This window comes from Hypomesus nipponensis, chromosome 3, assembly GCF_054491055.1.
Source record: "Hypomesus nipponensis isolate SF chromosome 3, ASM5449105v1, whole genome shotgun sequence".
In the NCBI taxonomy this organism is placed as follows: domain Eukaryota; kingdom Metazoa; phylum Chordata; class Actinopteri; order Osmeriformes; family Osmeridae; genus Hypomesus; species Hypomesus nipponensis.
This window is the reverse complement of record NC_140363.1, coordinates 11325476-11346112: the sequence shown is the minus strand read 5'-3', so window position 1 is coordinate 11346112 and position 20637 is coordinate 11325476. Positions and strand designations below refer to the sequence as shown.

The 20637-nt window shown below is 44.0% G+C and overlaps 1 protein-coding gene across 2 annotated transcripts in view; it reads right to left on the bottom strand.

Annotated features, from left to right (window-relative positions):
- The window catches only part of col12a1a (collagen, type XII, alpha 1a), a 55411-nt gene that overhangs the window by 29351 nt on the left and 5423 nt on the right, over positions 1 to 20637 (bottom strand). For both annotated transcript variants that reach the window (XM_084676020.1, XM_084676010.1), the window contains exons 5-26: positions 20474 to 20530; positions 19545 to 19808; positions 19026 to 19190; positions 18656 to 18829; positions 17997 to 18287; positions 17241 to 17843; positions 16276 to 16554; positions 15723 to 15995; positions 15260 to 15532; positions 11088 to 11357; positions 8966 to 9232; positions 8533 to 8725; positions 8120 to 8244; positions 5865 to 6014; positions 5561 to 5680; positions 5257 to 5421; positions 4861 to 5007; positions 3622 to 3761; positions 2675 to 2804; positions 2091 to 2236; positions 1405 to 1534; positions 1062 to 1198 (exon numbers count right to left, since the gene is read on the bottom strand). In XM_084676020.1, the coding sequence (XP_084532146.1) occupies positions 1062 to 1198; positions 1405 to 1534; positions 2091 to 2236; positions 2675 to 2804; positions 3622 to 3761; positions 4861 to 5007; positions 5257 to 5421; positions 5561 to 5680; positions 5865 to 6014; positions 8120 to 8244; positions 8533 to 8725; positions 8966 to 9232; positions 11088 to 11357; positions 15260 to 15532; positions 15723 to 15995; positions 16276 to 16554; positions 17241 to 17843; positions 17997 to 18287; positions 18656 to 18829; positions 19026 to 19190; positions 19545 to 19808; positions 20474 to 20530 (4499 nt within the window). The remainder of the gene's footprint in view (positions 1 to 1061; positions 1199 to 1404; positions 1535 to 2090; positions 2237 to 2674; positions 2805 to 3621; positions 3762 to 4860; positions 5008 to 5256; positions 5422 to 5560; positions 5681 to 5864; positions 6015 to 8119; positions 8245 to 8532; positions 8726 to 8965; positions 9233 to 11087; positions 11358 to 15259; positions 15533 to 15722; positions 15996 to 16275; positions 16555 to 17240; positions 17844 to 17996; positions 18288 to 18655; positions 18830 to 19025; positions 19191 to 19544; positions 19809 to 20473; positions 20531 to 20637) is intronic.

Here is a 20637-nt window from a genome sequence, read left to right as displayed (position 1 = left end):
AATGGAATCAGACACTGATTTGGTTCAAGGGGTCAATCAAAATGTTTGTATTAAAATATCTGTTTGTGTAGTCTCTGTATTTCGAGCAGTCCATCTGGTGAATATTTATTTGTGATAGCGTCTGGACTTGAAATCCCACTGCTAAAGATTTTCCTGGATCTAGAAAGGTGCTCTTCCTGTTTTCCATGTTACAGCTTTTGGTAAAGCTGCTACTCCAGTGTTGTGCAGTCAGGTAAACCCAGACACTGCCATTTTCTGGGCAGAGAATGACCCCACTTTCCACCCACATACGCACACACAAAGAAACAAGCACACACAGAATCCTGCCTCTCTGCCTGAGGACCCATACTTGTATTTTTAATCTCCTGAATCTCAGAGGACAAGGCGGACCGCAACATGAATTATTTCTCCGGATGTGGCCGACGGCACTCGCCAAAACCTGCCACAGTGGGAGAACTCCCAGAAGGCCACAGGGCTGTAAACTATATGTTTTACACCACCAGGCAAGTTGGGAGGGCACGTTTCACACCTGTCACTCAAATGACTAGTCCTAGCAATCCCCTGCTCAACTAACAAGCCCTTCCCAGGTGATATCTGCTCTACCCATCCTCTGATAGTGGTATGATCCATCTTCCAGGTTCTCTGTCCAAAGGTGGAGCCCCAGGGTTCCGTCTCACATGCTTGGTAGCCCCTGTCCCTGTCACCAGCTGGGGCTTCCATTACGCTGTCTAAGCTACCATTGTAAAAAGTATCAATATCAATCCATTCCGGATCTGTATTACACACAATGGGATAAACAGACTAGACTCAGCTTAGCACAGGAGTTGGTGTAGAAATAGCTAAATGAATCATGGTTGGAGCTATACTTCGGTCACTGTTAGGCTGGGCAGAATCTGTTTCCTCTTGTTTAAACCTGTTTGTGTCACTTAACTCTGGAATATGGATCAAAAGGTTGTTCCTGAACAGGGATCCTGGTGCCTGTAGGCACTGGCAGCCCTTTTGCACACATACAGCCCCAAGTAGAAAAGACAATAGTCATGTGGACGGGAACCCCAGCTTACCTCCTTAGCCTCCCCTTCATCAGGCTTGTAGGTGATGAGGTATTTGCGGACAGGCGCGGGCGCGGCGTCCCAGATAAGCCTCATGGTGCTGTGGGTGACCTCTCTGACCTTCAGCTCTCCGGCAGGGGGGAGGGGCACTGGGAGGGACACACGACAGGGACAGGTAAAGCACCCCCGGGGGGTGAACCCATACAAATCAATCTAAAACCAGACAGTGTAGACAATGACTTCCACTTTACTGTGAAGGACAGTTTTGAGTGACTCCATTGCTCCATAACAGAACAATTGAACAACACATCTGCTTTTTTTCATCTGTTCCATAACGAAAAGCATGGGGACGTACGTGTGACTCCCTGTTCGGTGAGGGGGTCGCTGGCGGACTCTCCGTGTAGGGCAAAGATTGACAGCGTGTATGCCGTGTTGGGGATCAGCTGCACCAGCTGCAGGTCAGTCACCTCTCCTCCCACTCTTATCTGGCGGGGCAAACCAAAAACACGATACTCAAGGGGGGGATGGGGTTTCGTTTCTCAAGTTTTTCAAACGTTTCCGTCCGGTTTTGAAGACTCAAAGCACATGTAAAGGCGTTAGAGCTTTTTGTTGTACTTGTGTGTTGCCAGAACGAGTCCGAACCCACTGGGTTTCACCCCACGCTAAAGAAAATGATGGTGCTCCCATGGTAGGCTGAGATCATGTTTTTCACACCCCTCTGTATCCATAAAGTGAGACGCAAACACTGCTTTCTTTGTGACTAGCTATGTGACATCTGCATGCTGTCAAAAATAATTGGCAGGGGCTCACTATTTGAATATTGGCTTTGTGTATGTGTGTGTGTGTGTGTATGTGTGTGTGTGTGTGTGTGTGTGTGTGTGTGTGTGTGTGTGAGTGTGGGGTGGGGGTCTAAAATGTTTATGCTTTTGTGCAATTGAACCAGTTTGTGTGTGTGTGTGCATGTGTATATTTGAACTCATCAACAACCCAGCTGGCTAGCCCGGCATTCCTCTCTCTGAGCATGCTCAGTAGGGGCCTCACCTCCTTTTCCACCGAGGCCTCAGTGGCGTTGATGGCGCTGTAGAGCAGCATGTAGCCAGTGGCCCCCACCGCCGCTTCCCACTGCACCCTCATGGTGGTGGAGCGTTCGTCGTAGATGGTCATCTTCCTCACCGCGCTGAGAGGCACTGGAGGGAGGAGGGACACAAAAAGCTGTTACAAACCTGCGCACGCAGACCCATGCACACACTTGAAGGCAAACGCATTTAAACACGAACATATACAAATAAACTTGAATAGAGGGGTACACACACAGACACAGATGTTTTGAAGCTGAAGTGAGAGCCAACCATGCAGATCTCAACAGCTAATAAAGAGAACCAAACAGTGAGAAATGTTTTATGTGAGATTTTATGATGCTATTCAAGGGAGGCCAGTGAAGAACAACCGTTAAGGGAAATGTAAATCCCTCAAAACATCATTGTGAGGGGCATTGTGCACAGTGAAAAACTATCACCCCAAAACAGAATAGTTAATCCTTTGGTCATCTAAGGTTAGGGGATAAGGAAGAAAGGTGCATCTTGCGATCTGAAGGTAATTAACAGGTCAAGTGGGCGGGTACTCACGGGTGGTCTCGCTTCCTTTCAGTGGTTCGCTGCTGTCCTCTCCAATCACGGAGTAGACACTGACCAGGTATTCTGTCAGAGGGTTGAGGTTCTGCAGAACCACCGTGGTCACAGTCCCATCCACCATGACCTACACAGAAATAGGGAAAAGGATAAGAAAAGTCATATGATTTGTGTGTGTGTGTGTGTTTGTGTGATGTGTGTGTATGTGTGTCTGTGTGAGAGAGAAAAGATTACAGGGATGTTGCACTTGTATGGGCTTCTAAATGTGGGCAATTCTTTTATTTATTCAAAGTTGCCACATGAACAGAACTGTTATAGGCGTGTTTATATAACTGTGGAATTTAGTACTAACACCAGCTTTTCATGATGATGTAACTGGTTTCTATTGCATCGTAATTCAGGCCACAACAACTGTGCTGGTTTCAACCCAGCGTGTGGCTCTATTTTGATACACAAACAAAAGTTAAACCTCACAAAATACTGGCTCACAGTACAAACCATGAGAATAAATGTTACATTTACCTACTGAAAGTGAACTTTGAATTGAAAGTAATATACACACCAGTGATTTAATATGTTTCTGTTTGACATCAAAATGTTTTATAGAACAAAAGCATCTCACATTTGGTCCCTTATGTATTAAAAGCCTATGTAAGTCAGGGCTTCTGTCAGTCTCCGCTGTGATAAAACAACCACACATCTGCCAAGACAAACTTCCATGTGGCTAATGCAAGGCAAAGCCGATGGATCACATGTCTGGATTTGCGTGGACTAACAGACTTGTATCCCAATACCAAAAAGCACCTCACTGATTACAGTTGTTTACAGTCTCTAACTATCAAGCCTGCTTTTCATCTCAAATCAAACAGCCACCAAATATTCATGTTTCGTGATTGCATGTGTTTATGTGCGTAATTGTGTGAGAGCGTGATGTATGTGTGTACCTGTTGAGGGCGTCCAGACAGGGTCATGTACTCCACGCGGTACTTCTCCGCGGGGCCGTCAGGGGCCGTCCAGGTGGCGCGGAATGAGTAGTGGGTGACCTCTGATGTCACCAGGTCAGTGGGTGCCTCTGGGCCACCTCCTGTACAGGCAGAGACAGGGCGAGACAGTTACAGCCTCTGTTCCTGATTATACACTTCACACCCTGACTGTCCTGGATTTATCCTTCTTAATTGCTTTTGTCCTCCTTATTTAATGCCGTCCTTCCTTCCATTCACACTTCATTTTTTCCTGGCTCCCCATCCATCCTTCTATAAAGGATGGTTCTCATATCTACAGGTAAGTTCCATAGCTACTGTACCATTCCATCGCAAGCACTTTGACAGTGGTCTCTAACCCAAAGAAAACTAGACAAGGTAGACAAGTAGCAGATCATCGACACTTCAACCCGCTGTTAATTTAATTTTGTGAGATAAAAAAATACAATCCTAAATACTGCTCTGCACTTCTTGTCTCAGTATTATTATGGCCGACCAAGCCTTCTCCAAGAAAGGTCCCTGAACACACTCTCCAGTTCCAGCTCTTTAATTTGATTAAGAGGCAGACTGTTTCTCATTTCAGGGAGGAATGAGGCAACATTAAGAATAAAAGGGACGGGATACAATTTGTTATGGGTTGGCTCCCATACAGTGTCTTGTGTTGCTTCCCCTGTTAAGGCAGCCCTGTGAGGTTACTCCTCTGAGAGCGTCTGGAGCCCCTTCAGGAAAACCCTGTTTACATAACCATGGCCTCACATCAGCCCAGCTCCCTCAGGATATTTGGATTACTGTTGCAATAGCCTGTATGTACTCTCTTGGGTCAATAGGGAGAGCAACACAGTTAGTATATTACATTATGTACATAGTGATCTTTAAAGTAATATAATGTATCCATTTCAAAGTGTCTGTTATTTTATTTTGCTACCTTCTCCACTAGTTCCCTGTTTGACTCTCAATAGTGTGCATGTGTGTCTTCTTGTAGTCTTATAGAGTACTGTTCACCATGCCTGGTAGCTAAGTACTTTGCACTTTGCAATGTGGCTAGTACAGACCATTCCTTGACTCTGACCACAGCAATACTGTTAGAACTATGCAATTCTGATCTGTAAACTTCTGCTGTGTATTTCAGATGCACTTTTTGTAAATGAATTAACTGAAAATGTAATGGAACGTATGTGCGGTGACCACAGGAAGGTCCAGTACCTGGTCCCTTCACGCTGTTACACAGGTTGTTGGTTAGGTCATCCACTATATCCAGCAGGAAGGAGAAGTCAGCCACGTTGTACATGTGGATCTCTTCTGGGTCAGAAGCGATAGACCTCAGCTCGTTCTCATCTGCGTTCTTGACACCTGTATGTGTCAAGCAAAGAGAGCAGGTACTCATACCGGGAACGGACATTGTGACAGTCAGAAATACGTTTTGTGAGACCAAGACAGACTAATATTAGGCATGTAAGTCATAAACCATATTTCTTGGGTGTAATAACTAATAACACCAGCTGAGATATATCAAAGGCAATTTGTCATTAAGAGAATAGGATCCAGTGAGTTTTTAGACAGGAGGAAAGGCTAGAGAAGGAAATAGAGTTTTTAAAGTACCGATAGCGTAGAGCTCAATGCCCTGGTCACGCAGGTTTTGAGAGTTGGCGATGATGTCGTCCTGGGACTTTCCGTCTGTCACAAGCACGCCGATCTTGCGGGCTTTGGGGCGCATCCCCACGTTCTCTTTGAAATTGTTCTGGAGCAGGTAGTTGAGAGCCAGACCTGCAAAAAACAACAATTTTTGTTTGATTTATTTATCAATATGATAAAATGTTGATATTGAATGGATACTTCCAATTGCGAAAGCATTATCGCTTTAAAGTGCTGTGTACAATTGAGTTGTTTATGGGAATTATAATACCTGTCAGAGTGTTGCCGCCTTTGTATGGAAGGTTAGCCACAGCCTCCAACAGAGAGTCCCTGGTTCTGTGGGTGTTCAGGTGCCACTCTGTCCTGGGGTCCCCACTGTACTGAGCCAGACCTAGACAAAAAAACACACAAGCATTTGCCAATTCTGAACATTTGACATGACACAGTATGACCCAATCAATTTCCTTGACACACTCAGATATTCACTAGAAGAAATACCAAGTATCCACAAAGCTGCAATATCTGAACAGGTATGCATGACTACTGAAAGGACTGAATCTATGGCGGAAACCCACCAATCTGGACCCTCTCTGGGCCGATGTCAAAGACTCCGACCATACGGGAAATGAAGGCACGGATGGTTTTGAAGTTCAGCCGTCCAATACTCCATGAGCCGTCCACCAAGAGGACAATGTCGGCCTGTGCTTTTGTTTTACACGCCACATCTAAGGGGTCAAAGATTAGCAGGTTAGGTTCCGACCACAGCTCAAATATAGAGCAGGCTATTCCGTTGTTGAAGTTGTAGTAAGATGTGTCATGAAAGTCATTTACAGGTGTTGGGAAGAAGGGAAGTCAGGTGTGTGATGGAGAAAGATAAAGAAAGGTAAAGATACAACATCAAAATCCATGCCCTCAGTGATATTCCCTCAAACAACTTTCTTTCCAAAACAATGCAATTCCCATACATTTTACAAGCAAGCAAACACATTTTCATCTTTGAACATTTCATTTTCATTTGTGATCATGCTCGTCATCGTGTATTCCTCTGTGCGCAGACTGTATCTATCTCGCTCATCACTGATTCCCGTTATTCACGAGCCACTCATGGTCTCATCGCAGAAGGTCGACAACAGATGACGGCCGTTCTGACACCTGATATACGAGTGTTCCCCTGCGTGAGAGGAACGGTGCATTCCACAGATGCTCCGGGCTCTCTCGCGCTTCCTGTGACACCTGCTTGATGAAAGCATGAGCCCTGTCGGCCTCAGCCGCTAGGGCGTTGGGCTATGCGGGCCCGCAGATGCTGCGAGGCTGCTGCAATGGCAGGCTGCAGACCCCTTGTGCAACATGCCGCCACTCTCTGCAATTGGAAACAGGTTACATGATGTTTGATTTACAGACTTTTTAAGCCCCTTCTCACCCCCCACCCACATACACACACACACACACACACACACATACAGATGTTGAGCTGAAGGAAGGAGATTTAAGTCTGAGACGTGATTGCTAGTATCCCTCCATTCTCCTGTCCACTCTGTTCCAGTTGCACAGCAGTAATAAGGAATATTGGAGGCCTATTGTTGGAGAATGGGATGGTGGAAAAGATTTATCCACCATGCCAGATGTTTGTCCTCAGCTGCAATGCACATTCCAACAAATAATAAAATGGTGTTGACGGTGCAGTCAATTCAGGTTTTATTTTACAGCTGAAATTTACAGCTATTGCAGCCACCTGTCATTCAGCGGAGAGCTACCTTTTATTTACAGGAAGTATTTAGTTAAATGTAGATAAGTGAGATAAATGAGGGTATTATAAGTGTGAAATATCATACAAAGAGGATGGAAAGGTTATTATTATTATTATCAAAGTGGTAGTACGCCCTTTCCTTCTGCCTGTTCTTACACACCTTCGAGGGGTGTAGATCAGGGTGTAGATGGAACTGGGTACTGTTGGAGAAACATGGCTCACAGAGAGATGCACTCAAGCCTTTTCACCAACTACAGTAAATATTATTTGACATTTCTTCAAAGACTTTAGCTTGAGTTCATTTTGGGTGGAATGGGGCAATTCTAATTATCATTCTTTTGGTTTCCATGGCTCCCCACCAGCTCCATCAAGCATAGCATCAGTGTGAAGTCTTAAGAGCTTGCTCTTTGTTGTCCTGTGTATCTGTCTCTTAGAAGGGCCTGGCGTCTCTTCCAGTGCCTTACATCAAAGGCTTCTTCCTCTCTTCACATGTACTACCCAGCACTGTCCCAACTCACAAGGCTGTAAAACAGTCATAATTGCAAACAGATCATACTTCTTCTTCTTAGTTTGGGTCAGTTCTGCTCTCGCTGCTGGACCCAAAAAAGAGGTAGGCCAAAGCGACAGAGTGAAAGAAGCGAGGGAGAGAGAGAAAGTCGACAGATGGGATAGTCGTTACATCTGTTATTTCGTGAGACAATTGGCTTTGAGGAAAGGCATTTAGGGCAACTCATCTGTTTTTATGAGCCTAAGGATTAGGACGTATTTTCCTCAATTAAACTCAACAGTCTGATATAGCTCCTCTTACTTGACTAGTGCTGCCCAAGACACAACACATATAAGGCTTTAAGTGTGATGAGAAGGGTTATGACAATGAGTTACAGTTCTATTGGTCATTAGTGCTGAAGGCTCCTAAGGCGACAATCTGCATCCGATTCTGTCAACCTAAATTGTAGCTCATTTGTGATCCAATACACTGCTGTTCCCATAGACGTGGCGTTGCTTTTCCCGTGTAACAACAGATGCGAGTCTTGCTCGTGGTGGTGTTGTTGTAGGGGGGCAGGGCTTGAGAGAAGGCATTACCTGTGGCCTCATAAGGTGGTGGTTCAGGGCCATCGGAGAGGGTAGTCTTCTCCTCTCCAGCCAATGGCATACTCTCTCCTCCATCGAACACTCCAAATACACTCACTGTGTACTTTGTCCCAGCCCTGTGAAGTACACCAAATGTAGTTTTGGCAAAAAATTATTCTTATATATGTGAAAGACTGCTTATAATCAAATAAATTGCATGTTCTAGAGATAAAAAACAAACAAATAAGAATTGCCTTGCAAACCTTTTAGAAATATTAAATCAATTAGACAGACAAATACAGATAAAAATGCTTCTTTGCTGTCCACAAACGGAAGCAAATTTTGCTCAGATCAGTTCCATACTAACAGACAAGACATAAAAATTGAGTTGGTCCTACTAGGGAAAGAACCAGGGTAGTTCTTACCTTAATTCTTCAAGCACCACAGTGTTATCGTAAGGTCCAACCTGAAGCTCTCCTAGGTCTATGTCATCGCCTAGGGGGTGGAAGGTGACCTTGTAGCCCTTCACATCACCAGGAGCATGGTCCCATGTCACCCTGAAACTGGTTTTGGTCGGCTCTGAGGTCTGCAAGTTCCTCGGGGCTTTATAAGGTGACACTGGAGAGGGAGGAAATGGAAAATCCCATATAAATAGAGTAGCATAAAGTGGCAAACTTGCAAAATAGGTAAATAGGTCCAGTAAAAAGCTATTATTTGTTTAGTATCAGCTTTAGTCATTTTGATTACTCCCCAGAAATGACTTCTAATGACCCTTTACCCAGACACTAACTGAGTAACCAGCCCACACAGTGTCCTGTCGAGCATGGATCAGTTGTGGTTAAGTATAGACCAACGTACGTGTAGTTCCTACTCCTTGCCTTGCTTTTCCTTCTCCCTTCCGGTAAACGGGCAGCACAGTGATGTCATAGGTGGTGAGAGGCTGCAGCCGCCTCAGCATGGTGACGGTGGTGTCACCGGGCACCTTAGTTGCCAGCTGGCGTCCAGCCCCCGTGGGCTTGTAGGTCACCCGATAGTTGACCACATTTCCGGGCGCCGCCTGCCACGCAACCTTCATACTCCTATCTGTCTCGTCGGACACCGTCAGGACTCTGGCGGAGGCTGAGACTGGGGAGAGAAAGAGAAAAAGGAAGACCGTGTCAATGTTTTAGAAGTTCTCAAGCTTGATGGATAGGTACTGGGTTAGTTTTGGGTGGAGTTCAGTTTAAATTGGAGCTGAATTTGCTGGCCATTATGCACCTAATTGTGCTCATCCAATGTCAACACAGACACACTCAGCTACCAAAGAGGTTGAAAACATTGTCAGGTTTTCTATCACAACCCATACACTGAACAGACTCAACTAAACACTCAGGTAAGTCATGGAGATGTCGATACCAAACGTGTGACACATTTGGTTGATTGTGAACCTTGCACCACATTCCTCTCTTTTCCACAGCGTCAGCCTGGTGTGCACAGGAAGGACAAGTGTAAATTGTCAGAACTCCACTAAACGAGCAGGGGGAAAATATTCAGACAGCTCAACTACAGAGGAAGGAGGGCTTTTTAATAGATGGAAAAAATTAGCGCGTCCAAAGTTTTTTGCAGTGTGCCTCGGCCCGAGCGGCCCAGTTTTCTCCGATTTGGGGAACTGCCAGCCTCAAGAAAGAACACCGGGCGTGGTGACCACCATGGGTACGAAAGCAAAGAGTCCTTAGGTGTTCCTCAAGGCAGTTCTTGGCTCAAACGGTTTTGATTGCCAAAATCAATAACCAAAAAAAGCCTAATAAATTGACAGAGACACATTTTTCCATTTGCACTTTTGGTCTCACTCATTGGCTGACTACCTGCAGATTACCTACAGTAGAGGCCTACATTCTATGAACAGGCATCATTTTTTCCCTGCAGCATTTGATCGGAGAGAAAATGTGAGGGCTTAGAGGGGAAATACAAGTCTATATCTTAGTCCTGCATCTCCTCTGGTAAACGGGTACAGGTGTGGTGTGTATTAGGTCATGTTTATACAGTTCATTACACACACGTTTGGTCAGATGTGTTGTATCATACTGATTACAAAAACCTATGCTGTAGCCATATAATACAGAAACCCCTGGACACACACTCACATGCACACACGTCATACTGATTACAAAAGCATTGCGCTAGCCTTTCAGATAGGGCCAGGTGAATGCCAGCAGCTGGGACTTTATCTCAAAGCTCAGAGAACGAGCACTAACTGTCACCATAGATCACTTTTTCCATATCACGCCCAAAAGTGGAGCTGGAGTTTGAGGCCTTTAAAATGCTTGTTCCTTGCATAACTCCAAAACCTGCGTCACTCCTCACAGGGTCACCGATCAGCTTGAAGTCATTTCATGTTCCCTGTTAATGTGCCTGGGTACTATTTATGGCTTTACAGATATATAAAAGCTTTGCTTTTGGGTATTTGGGTGGATTAAGGCAATCCCTCAAATTCTATTTGATTACTGTATGAGTCCAATCAAAAGTAATGTAATCAGATAAAGAGAACAATTGTGGCCCAATTTTTTCTAGTTGCTGTAGTCTGAGGTGGTCCCCCTGTGGTTAAATAAAGGCCTCAATGAGTTCATGGTGTCTTTTATATCCCATCCTTGTTTTCCAGGTAAGGACATGTGAGGCAACACAGGGACTATGAAACCAAGAAACACATCTTTTCAAGTGGACAGAGATGGGGTTGGAGAGGGAAAGATGGAAGTAACCTCGAAAAGTGATATAGTAAGCAGAATGAGCAGAAAGACAGGGTTTGTGTTGATAGCAGAAGAGAAAGGTGTAAAAGAGACAAAGTTATAGAGAGAGATTATAGAAAAAGAGAGGGAGGAAGAGAATATGAGAGACAAAGAGAGAGAGAGACAGTTGAAGAGAGAACGGCTGCAAAACAGAGAAAGATAGAGAGGGGCCAAGGAGTAAAAGTATGGTGTAAGCATTAGGGACTAAAGTAACTTACCATCTGTGGTCTCCTCTCCCACCAAAGGCTCTCCTTCTCCCCTGCCATAGCCTGCGTAGACGGAAACCTGGTAGCGTGTCTCTGGGGTAAGACCCTCCAAGACTGTGGCTGTTACGTCCCCGGCCACTGTCTTCTCCCCTGCCTCTTCAGTGAACAAAGACTTCCACCTCAGCCGGTACTGGCGTACATTCCCTGGCGCTGCCGTCCAGGACACGCCGAAGCTGGTGTCAGTAACATCCTTGGTTACCAAATTCTTGGGGGACCCCAGAACTGTGGAGTACGCAGAGTGCAAGGGTTAGATTTTGGAACCAAATCAATCATAAGGCTTAAAGACATTAACAGCTGTTCTTTTTGTTTCATTGAAAGGGATGGTCGTTCACCTAGTTGGTGCATGCCTTAGTTGCATACAGAGCAAGAAAAAAGGAGAACAATTGTTACAACTGCTTGTGTCCAAATAGGCGTGATGAAGTGATGAGGTGAGAAAAAAGGAAATATTATCTATCTGCCCGCATTCTATACAACCTTGAGGGGTTCCTTTGAAGAGGGTGATTTATTCTAGTTATAATCAAATACCCCAAGCACAGCTCTGTGAATACAGTCACAAGTCCTAGTGCCTCTCACAACCTTCTTGTAGTTTCCATTTGAAAGAGAAGAAACTTCCTTCGTGGGAGTTTGTGAGCTACAATTGCAGATGTTACTCTCCTTCATTATTATTTTTTTCTTTCTCTATCCCTACCTGTCTATTCCTCTCCCATGAGAAACCGAGCTCTCTCTCTCTCTCTGACTCTTTTTCTCTTCAACTCCTAGGGGGCCATTGGGGGTGGAAAACACGCGCACATGAAATTAACGGCCAGTAGATCTTTTGTGGTCCAGTACACCCCCACTGAAATGTACTTTCTGAAACCTCTGTCTAGCCGTTCAGATGACCTCACACAGCACAGGGGAGAGACCACCTCCTCACTCCCTCCCACACTCAATCTTTTGTCTAAATCTAAAATAGGACAAGACAGCTATGCGGGTACAATCATAGGCATAACATGGTCTTAAATGGTAATAGACGATTAATCTATTTTATTCAAAAAGCTTAAATATACCCCAAAACTAGAATTAAATGTTATTAAATCTTATTGTTATTCTAGCTCTAATTAAATTATTACAGCTAGAATCTTTCACATTCAATAGAATTCCCTAACTTTTGCAATGGAGCTAAACCTATACATCCATGTTCCAGAATTTGGCGTAATGTATAAACAAGTTACATCTATATGTAACACAATCCTGCATCTCAATGAAACTACAACCTCAAGCTGTGGGTCGTTATGTGTAAAAGAGAGAGCATTTCCAGGTATAAAGAGTGATGAATTCAACAAGGAGTCACTGGAGAACTTTACATTCCAGACTGTCAAGGATTATGTGTTGAGCCCCTTTCACATACCAAGTCCTCTGCATCCAAGGGAGCTAGCACAGGCACAGTTAACTGACTGTTTGACAAACTTACTTTGTTGATTGCATGCAAGGCATAAGGGAATCACATTATAATGTCTTCAGCAGACAATGGTCAATGGTAATTTCATAATTACTAGGAGCATCAAGGCCTGGTCAAAGAGTTAAAACAGAGCAACACAAAGGAAACACATGGAGGACAGACGCCATTTCCAGTGCACTTAGATTGAGTTCAGGCTGTAACTTCCCAATCCAACACCAGACAGGGCGAGACAGGGCACATCAGGTGTCGAATGAACACAGAATTTCACACATTTCCTAAATCCATTCAACTTAAAAGAAGATTTAAAATATTTAAAGATATGAACTGTCGGTGAAAACACAGCCAACTTTCCAACACCTAAAATACATCATAAACTATGAAGAGATAAGATTTAAGTTCCGTTGAATGTGCATTGCTGTGCCAAGCAATTCAGCAAAAAGAAGTGGCAAACATCTACTGCCTATTTCCAGAACAATTCTTTCCATCTGATGGTCCAGAATGACCATATCAATCCCACAATTCCTTACAATTGCCATTTCAGCATTGGCACTGCCGTTTACACTTCCCTTGCTCGACAGTTCCAGAGTCTACTCTCCTAAACCTCTTGAGACAGAGTGGAGACACAGGGTTTACCTGCATGCCAAGCGTGGCCTACTTTACTCTTTTATCTTAAAGGACCTACCGTTTACCCTGGCAAGGCCACGAAACCTGTCTTATCCCAGCCCTGCCAGTCTGAAGGCCAGATTACAGATCCAGCATCCAAGATGACATGAAGTCAAAACCCAAACCAAACATGAATGAATATATGTTAAGGTTGGTTACAGATGTTAGTCTAAGCACTCTGTGAAGTACTATGGCATTACTTGTAAAAAATAAAAAGATATACAAATTGATTTTGATTAGAATCCACTTGTTATTGTTCCACAGTCTGACTGCAGTGGCTGCAAGTACAGCAGGATGTGGATTTGAATTCCCAGTATGTTTCAACCTGTTAGTTAAACACAAATGCTTCCAAAGCATGCAATTGTGGTATACTCAGACCAGTGTCCTTGTTTATTAAGTAATGGTTTTTCTGCTCTCTCTTTCTCTCCTTGCTCCTCCTTAAATAAGGTGAACAGCCAGTTCTTTAAAGAAAGCAGCCAGCTTGCCGTCTTTTGAAGTTCCAAGGTAAGACCTTCCACATGTTGGAAAGAATCCCCCCATTTAAATACATTTTCTCACCATATTATCTTTTTTTCCTGTTCACATTAAGGACCCTTTTCTGATAGATATAGGGTTCATTTTCAAATGAAAGAGTATACAAAGTTGGTTGGCAGACCATGTTAGGAACTCTTAGTGAAGTGGGGAATAAACGTGTTTAACTGTCTTTTTCTGCTTTTCTTCAAATGGACTCAGTTCACATCCAAACAGTCCAGTGAACAAAGACATTTGCTAACTGCTAGAGGCACCAGCCGCTGTTCTCACCAAAAACAATGAATACAGTGTTTAGCTTGCTTGACGTCATGCTATGCTAATGTAGATAGCCACACAAAGTGCTTTGTCATGAAGTACAGAGTGCAGAACAGTGGAAGCCAATGGCCCATTTGTAATTGCACAGTCATCAATGCCAGGGTCCATGTGGAATGAGGCCTTGTTGTTGGGTCTCCCAGGGCCAGAGCCCCACCCCATACCTTTAACAAACACTTCAACCCTGACCAAAACCTTCTGCTGCCCTGCTCTGGGTGTGACCTCTGGGGAGAGGTCAAAACCAGATCGCCTGGAGCAGATGCAGAAGCAGATGTCCTCCATAGGGTTCCACTTTCCACTGGAAATGTGAGTTCTACTATCGGGTCCAACCTCTAACATTGTCCCCAAGAAAGTAATGAAGAACATATGAGAGGTAGGTCTTTCATTTGATGTGGCATCTTGAAAACATAATCCTGTATCTCAACCTCATGTTCAACTTATTGGTTGGAAACCAGTCAGATAAGCTTGAGAACGTTACCTAACCCTTTCCTCTCTTTTTGTAGCGTCACTGACGCTAAACAATATCCAATATTTCAAACGTCAAACCAATGGCTGTGAATCATTACAAAACTCCCCCACATGTCATATAAAACGATCCCAAATAAACCATGTGTCCCAGACTAGGCGAGATGGAGTGTATGAAGCATAGGAGCAAGCCTGACATGTGGGCCAGTTCCATCCGTTCCATGAGATTTTCTAGGTTTATGAGTCTCCCCACCCATTTCCATCTCTCTCTGCTTCATGGGTGGTAATACGGTATGTTAGCTCACCTAATCTGTGGTCTGTCTCTGAGCTAGTGTGTGTGAGGCATTACATATAGATCCACATTCCAGGGGTTTTCAACCAAAGTCTTACTTACTGAGCCAATGTTACAAAATATGAAACTGTCACGCATGAACCATAACATACTCACAACAATCTACAACTTTGATTGTGACATAGCAACCATATTATCTTGTATGTATGAAATCTCAGAAGAGTGTGTTCACCTAAACATTCCAGACGTGGCCAACATGGCCGGTTTCCAACAGGAAGCTAAACACAATGCTCCTCTCAACACAGCAGTTTGCCTCCCCCAAAATGTCTTTAGGCCCTGTTTCTCACACATGAGCAATGAAATACACTATAACTTCTACACAAACTTCAAAGCAGACATTACATAGAAGACTTTCTCCCCTACCTTCCAGCGTGGTTCCTGTTCCCAGCAGGGGTTCACCCACTCCTGAGGAATAACGGGCGCTGACAAACAGCTCGTATTCAGTGGCAGGCTGGAGGTTCTTGAGCATGGCGACAGTGGTATCTCCCTTCACGGATATCTCCTTCCTCTCTCCACCTTCAGACGGTTTAAAGGCAATTCGGTACTGGAGCACATTCCCAGGAGCGGCCCGCCAAGATACTCTCATGGTGGACACGGTCTCGTTGAAGACACGGAGATCCTTAGGAGAGCCGCGTACTGAGAAGAAAGAGAATAGCCTTGGGTGAGACTATTCATTATGGGTGAAATTATAATACATACTTCTATGTTGTCTAAATTAAGATATTTTTCTAAATGATATACAACCAATAACAAAAATTTACAGTCTCTGAATTGTTTTCTATATCACAGCACTCCAATACAGAGTATAGACTGAACATTCACTGACCTTCCTTGGTGGTTCCCTCCACCTGCTTCTCATCCCCCAGGCTGGTGGAGTACTCTGCAGACACCATCACTCGGTAGGTGGTGACTGGGAACAGCTCCTGGAGAACAATGGTGGTCTCAGGACCAATGGTCTGGGCCTCCAGTCTCTCTCCTCCCGCAGCAGGAAGGTAGAACAGACGATAACGAATCACCGTCCCTGGTGCTGCGTCCCACGACACACGGAAACTGTCCGTGGTTTCCCCGGACACCCGTAGGTTTCGTACAGTTCCTCGTTCTGGAAAATAGAAGTGTACCTCAAGTGGCAGCCAGATAACTTTCGTTTTGAAGATACACTGTCAATGTTTAGTTGTGATATCTTGATTGGTTTGATTGTTCAGTGTTGATTGTATTCATGAAAGGTTGTATACATTTCTATATATTTGACTGACTTTGGTAATTATAAGAGTAGAATAGTAGCATTAGTATACCAGGAAGTCATGCTGAACAAAACAGAACAACTATCTATCCACCTCTTACACTCAGAAACATATATATGTTTGGCATTCACCCCTTACCTTCTAGAGTAGTTTCTTCCCCTGTCAGGGGGAAACTGTCTCCTTTGTCATACTGGGCAAACACGTTGACCTCATAGGTGGTGAGAGGGCTGAGATGCGGCAGCACAGTAGTTGTGGTTTCAACTGGAACCGCCAGTGAGACATATTCACCGGTCAAATCCTCTGCCTTGCGGAAACGTACCAGGTAGGACAAGATGTTAGTGGCATCGGTCTCCCAGGTGGCACGGAAGCTTCTGGAGGTCACCTCAGAAAACTGGAGATTTCTGGGTGCAATCAAACCTGAGGAGAGAGAAACAAATTGTATCAACATTTCAAGGTTTTCTGCTTACATGTATCAATCCTTTATCAGTAAAGCCTATTTAAAGCAACAAAGCCAAAAAACAACAATTAATGTCATTAATACAGCAGAGAACATGTTCTCTGCTGAACATGTTCTCTGTTGTATTCATTATGCTACTGGTGGTGGTGAAAAGGAGCCACAAAACTGCTGTCTTTCAGAGAATAGTGGCCTCTGAATGATTTGAAGACATGCTCAGTTTGCTCATTGTAAAACAATGAATGGTTCGCTGGTGTGTATTTAACAGCCAGTTAAAAGCAAAGCTAGAGTAAGAATAATTAAGAAATTCTGTAGACTCGGATCACATATCATCATTAGTATCTTGTGAACATGAGTTTCATTCATTGCCAATGTTAGTTTATCCTATTTGAACAATATTCTTCATAACAGGGTAGTGAGTATAATGTCTTATGTGATGCAGACCCCCTTTACAAAGTGAATGTTTCTTGCTACACTTGCTGTACAATAGATATATGTAACCTGACCTCAGACTAGTCCAGGTGTTTTTTTATATATCATCAGAAAGGCCACAGGTCTTTCTGGTCAATTCCCCAGTTCAGGAAAAACACTGGATGCATAGCAACCAAAAAAAGAAATGATGACCAAGTCCTTTCAAAGTTATACTCACTCTTCTTCTTGATGTTGAGCAGCTCCTGCTCGATCCTCAGGCAGATGGACTGGGTGAGCTCTTTGGAGATTCGTTGGAAGGCATCAAAGTCCTCCACTGTGTAAACATGAGTTGACGCTGGTGTGTTGGCGATGGCCTCCAGCTCCGACCTCACAGCATCTTTCACGCCCACTGCGAATATCTCCACATCAGTATTCCTCAGGTTGGTGGCAGAGTCTTTAAAGGAGTCCGAAGACTTCCCATCAGTGATGAGAACCATGATTCTGGGTACATTATCACGAGCGCCACGAGCAGAGAGGAAGATCTTATCCTTAACATATGCCATGGCTTTTCCAGTGTTGGTGGAGCCTCCACGGTAAGGGAATGTCCTGACTGCCTTGACCACTGCACTGATGTCATGATGGGTGTTTAAGGCAAACTCAGTGTGGGGGTCTCTACTGTATTGGACCAAGCTGAGTTGGACATTGTTGGGCCCAATGGTGAAGGAGTTGACCAGGACTTCGAGGAAGGCCCGGACCTTGGCAAAGTTTTGTAATCCGATACTGTATGAGCCGTCGACCAATAAGACAACATCGGCTTGGACATCCACTCCCAAAGAGCATTCTGTGAAAAGAGAAATAATTATGTTCTTTTTCTTGTTTCTTTTCATATAAAATATTTTGCGGTTCTAATGATTCAATTTGATTTTTAAGTTACTGGTTGGTCAGATGGATGGATAAATGTGGATGATAGAGAGGAAATATTGTATCGTCTCACCCAGTGACACCTTGACCGGTTGGGTCTTCTCCATTGCCATGACAGGATCACTGGGGGTTAGCCCCTTTAGAGCAAACAGAGTGATCTCATACTCTGTCTCTGGGGAGAGGTCTCGCACATTCACTGAGGTCTGAGTGGGACCTGTGTACAGCACTTGACGCTTCAGGCCTGCCATCATGGGAAGGAGAGTCAGCTTGTAGCCTGTGACCTCACCCCGAGAAGCATCCCAGGTGACCCTCATTGACTTGGAGGACATCTCTGTCACCTGCAGATTGGAGGCTGGTTCCACCACTGAGGAAGACAAAACAAACACAAACTACAGTATTTTGTTTTTTGTTGTGTTAATGTTAGTGGTGGAGCAGGAATAAGTGGTAGCTAATGCAGGTTGGAAGTGTATATTACAATACAGTTTATAATATGCTTCATTTTCCAACTATTCTATGCTATAGTTTGGCTTTGGCCTGGTTATATCACACATACTGTATAGATATCTATAGTCAAAACGATTATATTTACACTAACAGAGGAAGTGTAGCAACTGCTTAGTTGCTGAATGACAAACTAGAATATGTAGGATTATAAAAGCCAAGTTGTAATGAGCAACATTCTTTTTGTCATTTCCAAAAAATCTTATCAACATTGTCTGTGGAGCTTCTTACCTTCATCTCCGCTCACTAGAGAGCTGAGCTGGTCGTCCACTCCAGAGCAGACCTCAGTGATAAGCTGCGACTGCACCTTCTGGATCATGTCGAAATTGGGCACGTTGTACACATGTTTGTTGTGAGGGAGGGAGGCAATCTCCTTTAGTTCATCCTCATCCGCTCCTTTGATGCCTGGGAAGTGGCATAATACCAGATAATGTTACAGAAACAAAACACAAATGGAATCCCCTTCCAAAACAACTCAAGAACGATATTTCACAATCCAATCTGGTTGTTAATAGGGGTTCAATATGTACACAGAATAAACCTAAACCATGTATCACAGACTTATTGCATGGGAGGTGAAACACAAGACAATAAAACACACCTAGTACAAATATTTCCACTCCAATGTTCCGGAGTCTTTTAGCATACTCTTCAACTGGATCTTGGGATTTTCCATCTGTGATGATCATGGCTACCTTTGGAAAGCTTTTCCTGGCTCCTGCTGCCTCAGTAAAGATGTTTTTCACCAGGTAATCCATTGCATCCCCTGGAGACAGAGTGTAATGTTTATTGCCATCCTACAGCATCCCATCATATCATAGACGATTGAACATGTATTGTCTCAGGGACTTGATCCAAACATAAAAAAACAAGCGCTACTCAAATGTTAGAATATCTTCCAACATTTCATGTGGAGATATCATGAAAAATGTTCCACAAACGTTTGCGTTTTAGATACTTTTGATAATTCAGTTTACTATAGTAGGCTGAGACCAGTGGTGAAATAAAATCAGATCATGCAATTGTTTGGGCCTTGAGTTTCTATCAACTGCTATTAAATACAACATGTCAACATGTGTATGCATGTTTACCTATAATGTACAAGGGAGAGCATTCTTACCTGTCATGGTGTTGCCCCCTTTGTAAGGCAGGTTGTTAATGGCTCGGAGCAGCTCTCCTCGCTTTGTGAAGCGGTTGAGAGGAAACTCAGTACGTGTGTCAGTGCTATACTGGACTACTCCCACCCTGGTCTTCTCTTCACCGATATCAAAGGCCCCAGCCATGGCGCCGATGAAACTGCGGATGTGTTTGAAGTTCTCTCGGCCAACACTCCACGAGCCATCCACCAAGAAGACCAGGTCTGCTATTGCGCTGATGGAACACTCTGGAAGTAATGATGGGAAGAGAGAAACAAGAATGAAAGAGAGTGAGAGGTAGAGTCATTCAGAGTAATGAGGAATTAGAATACATGTTTCTCACAAAGATTTCACCTTCTATCTTTTTTAAATAAATTCACGCAAAGTGTCCATAGTACGTGGGGGGAAAAATTATTATGTATCTTTGTCAAAGCTCAGAGAGGACTGACGGACAGCCACAGAATGCTAGTGAAAACGGATTCTGGTCACTTCTTTCAAAGTTTTAACTAATGGACATGCACAGAGCTGGCACAACAGTGACGGCATTGCTCTACATGGACTATAGGTGCCTACCTACCCACCCTCCACCACCCCCTCCCTCCAGTGACGCAAAACAGGGCCATATGACTGTCTGAGTCTCACTAGAATTTTTTATGTGAAGACTGGTTTCAATTAGGGGACTAATGTGTCCATTCCCAAACACTGTCAGAACCATGTGTCTGTTCACACACTGACAGCTCAGCTGAAAGGAGAGGAAGGAGGGGAAATTGAGTTCTGTGCAAATTATTCCTAGGGAAAAAATATTATGATGGAAGTCTGTGGATGGAAAAGAATTGAAACCTCTAAACTGGAAAACTATGTGAAGGAGAGGCTGTGTAGCCATGTGGTTGACATTTATGGTAAACATACTTACTGATTGCGTCTGAGGTCTGTGGCCTCTTGGCTGTCCCACTAGTGTTACTGGACTGGACTGAAACACAAGTCAAACTTGGAGAGTTATCATTGTGTGTGTGTGTGTGTGTGTGTGTGTGTGTGTTTGTGTGTATGTCTGTTCTTTTAATGGAGGGAAAACTGCAA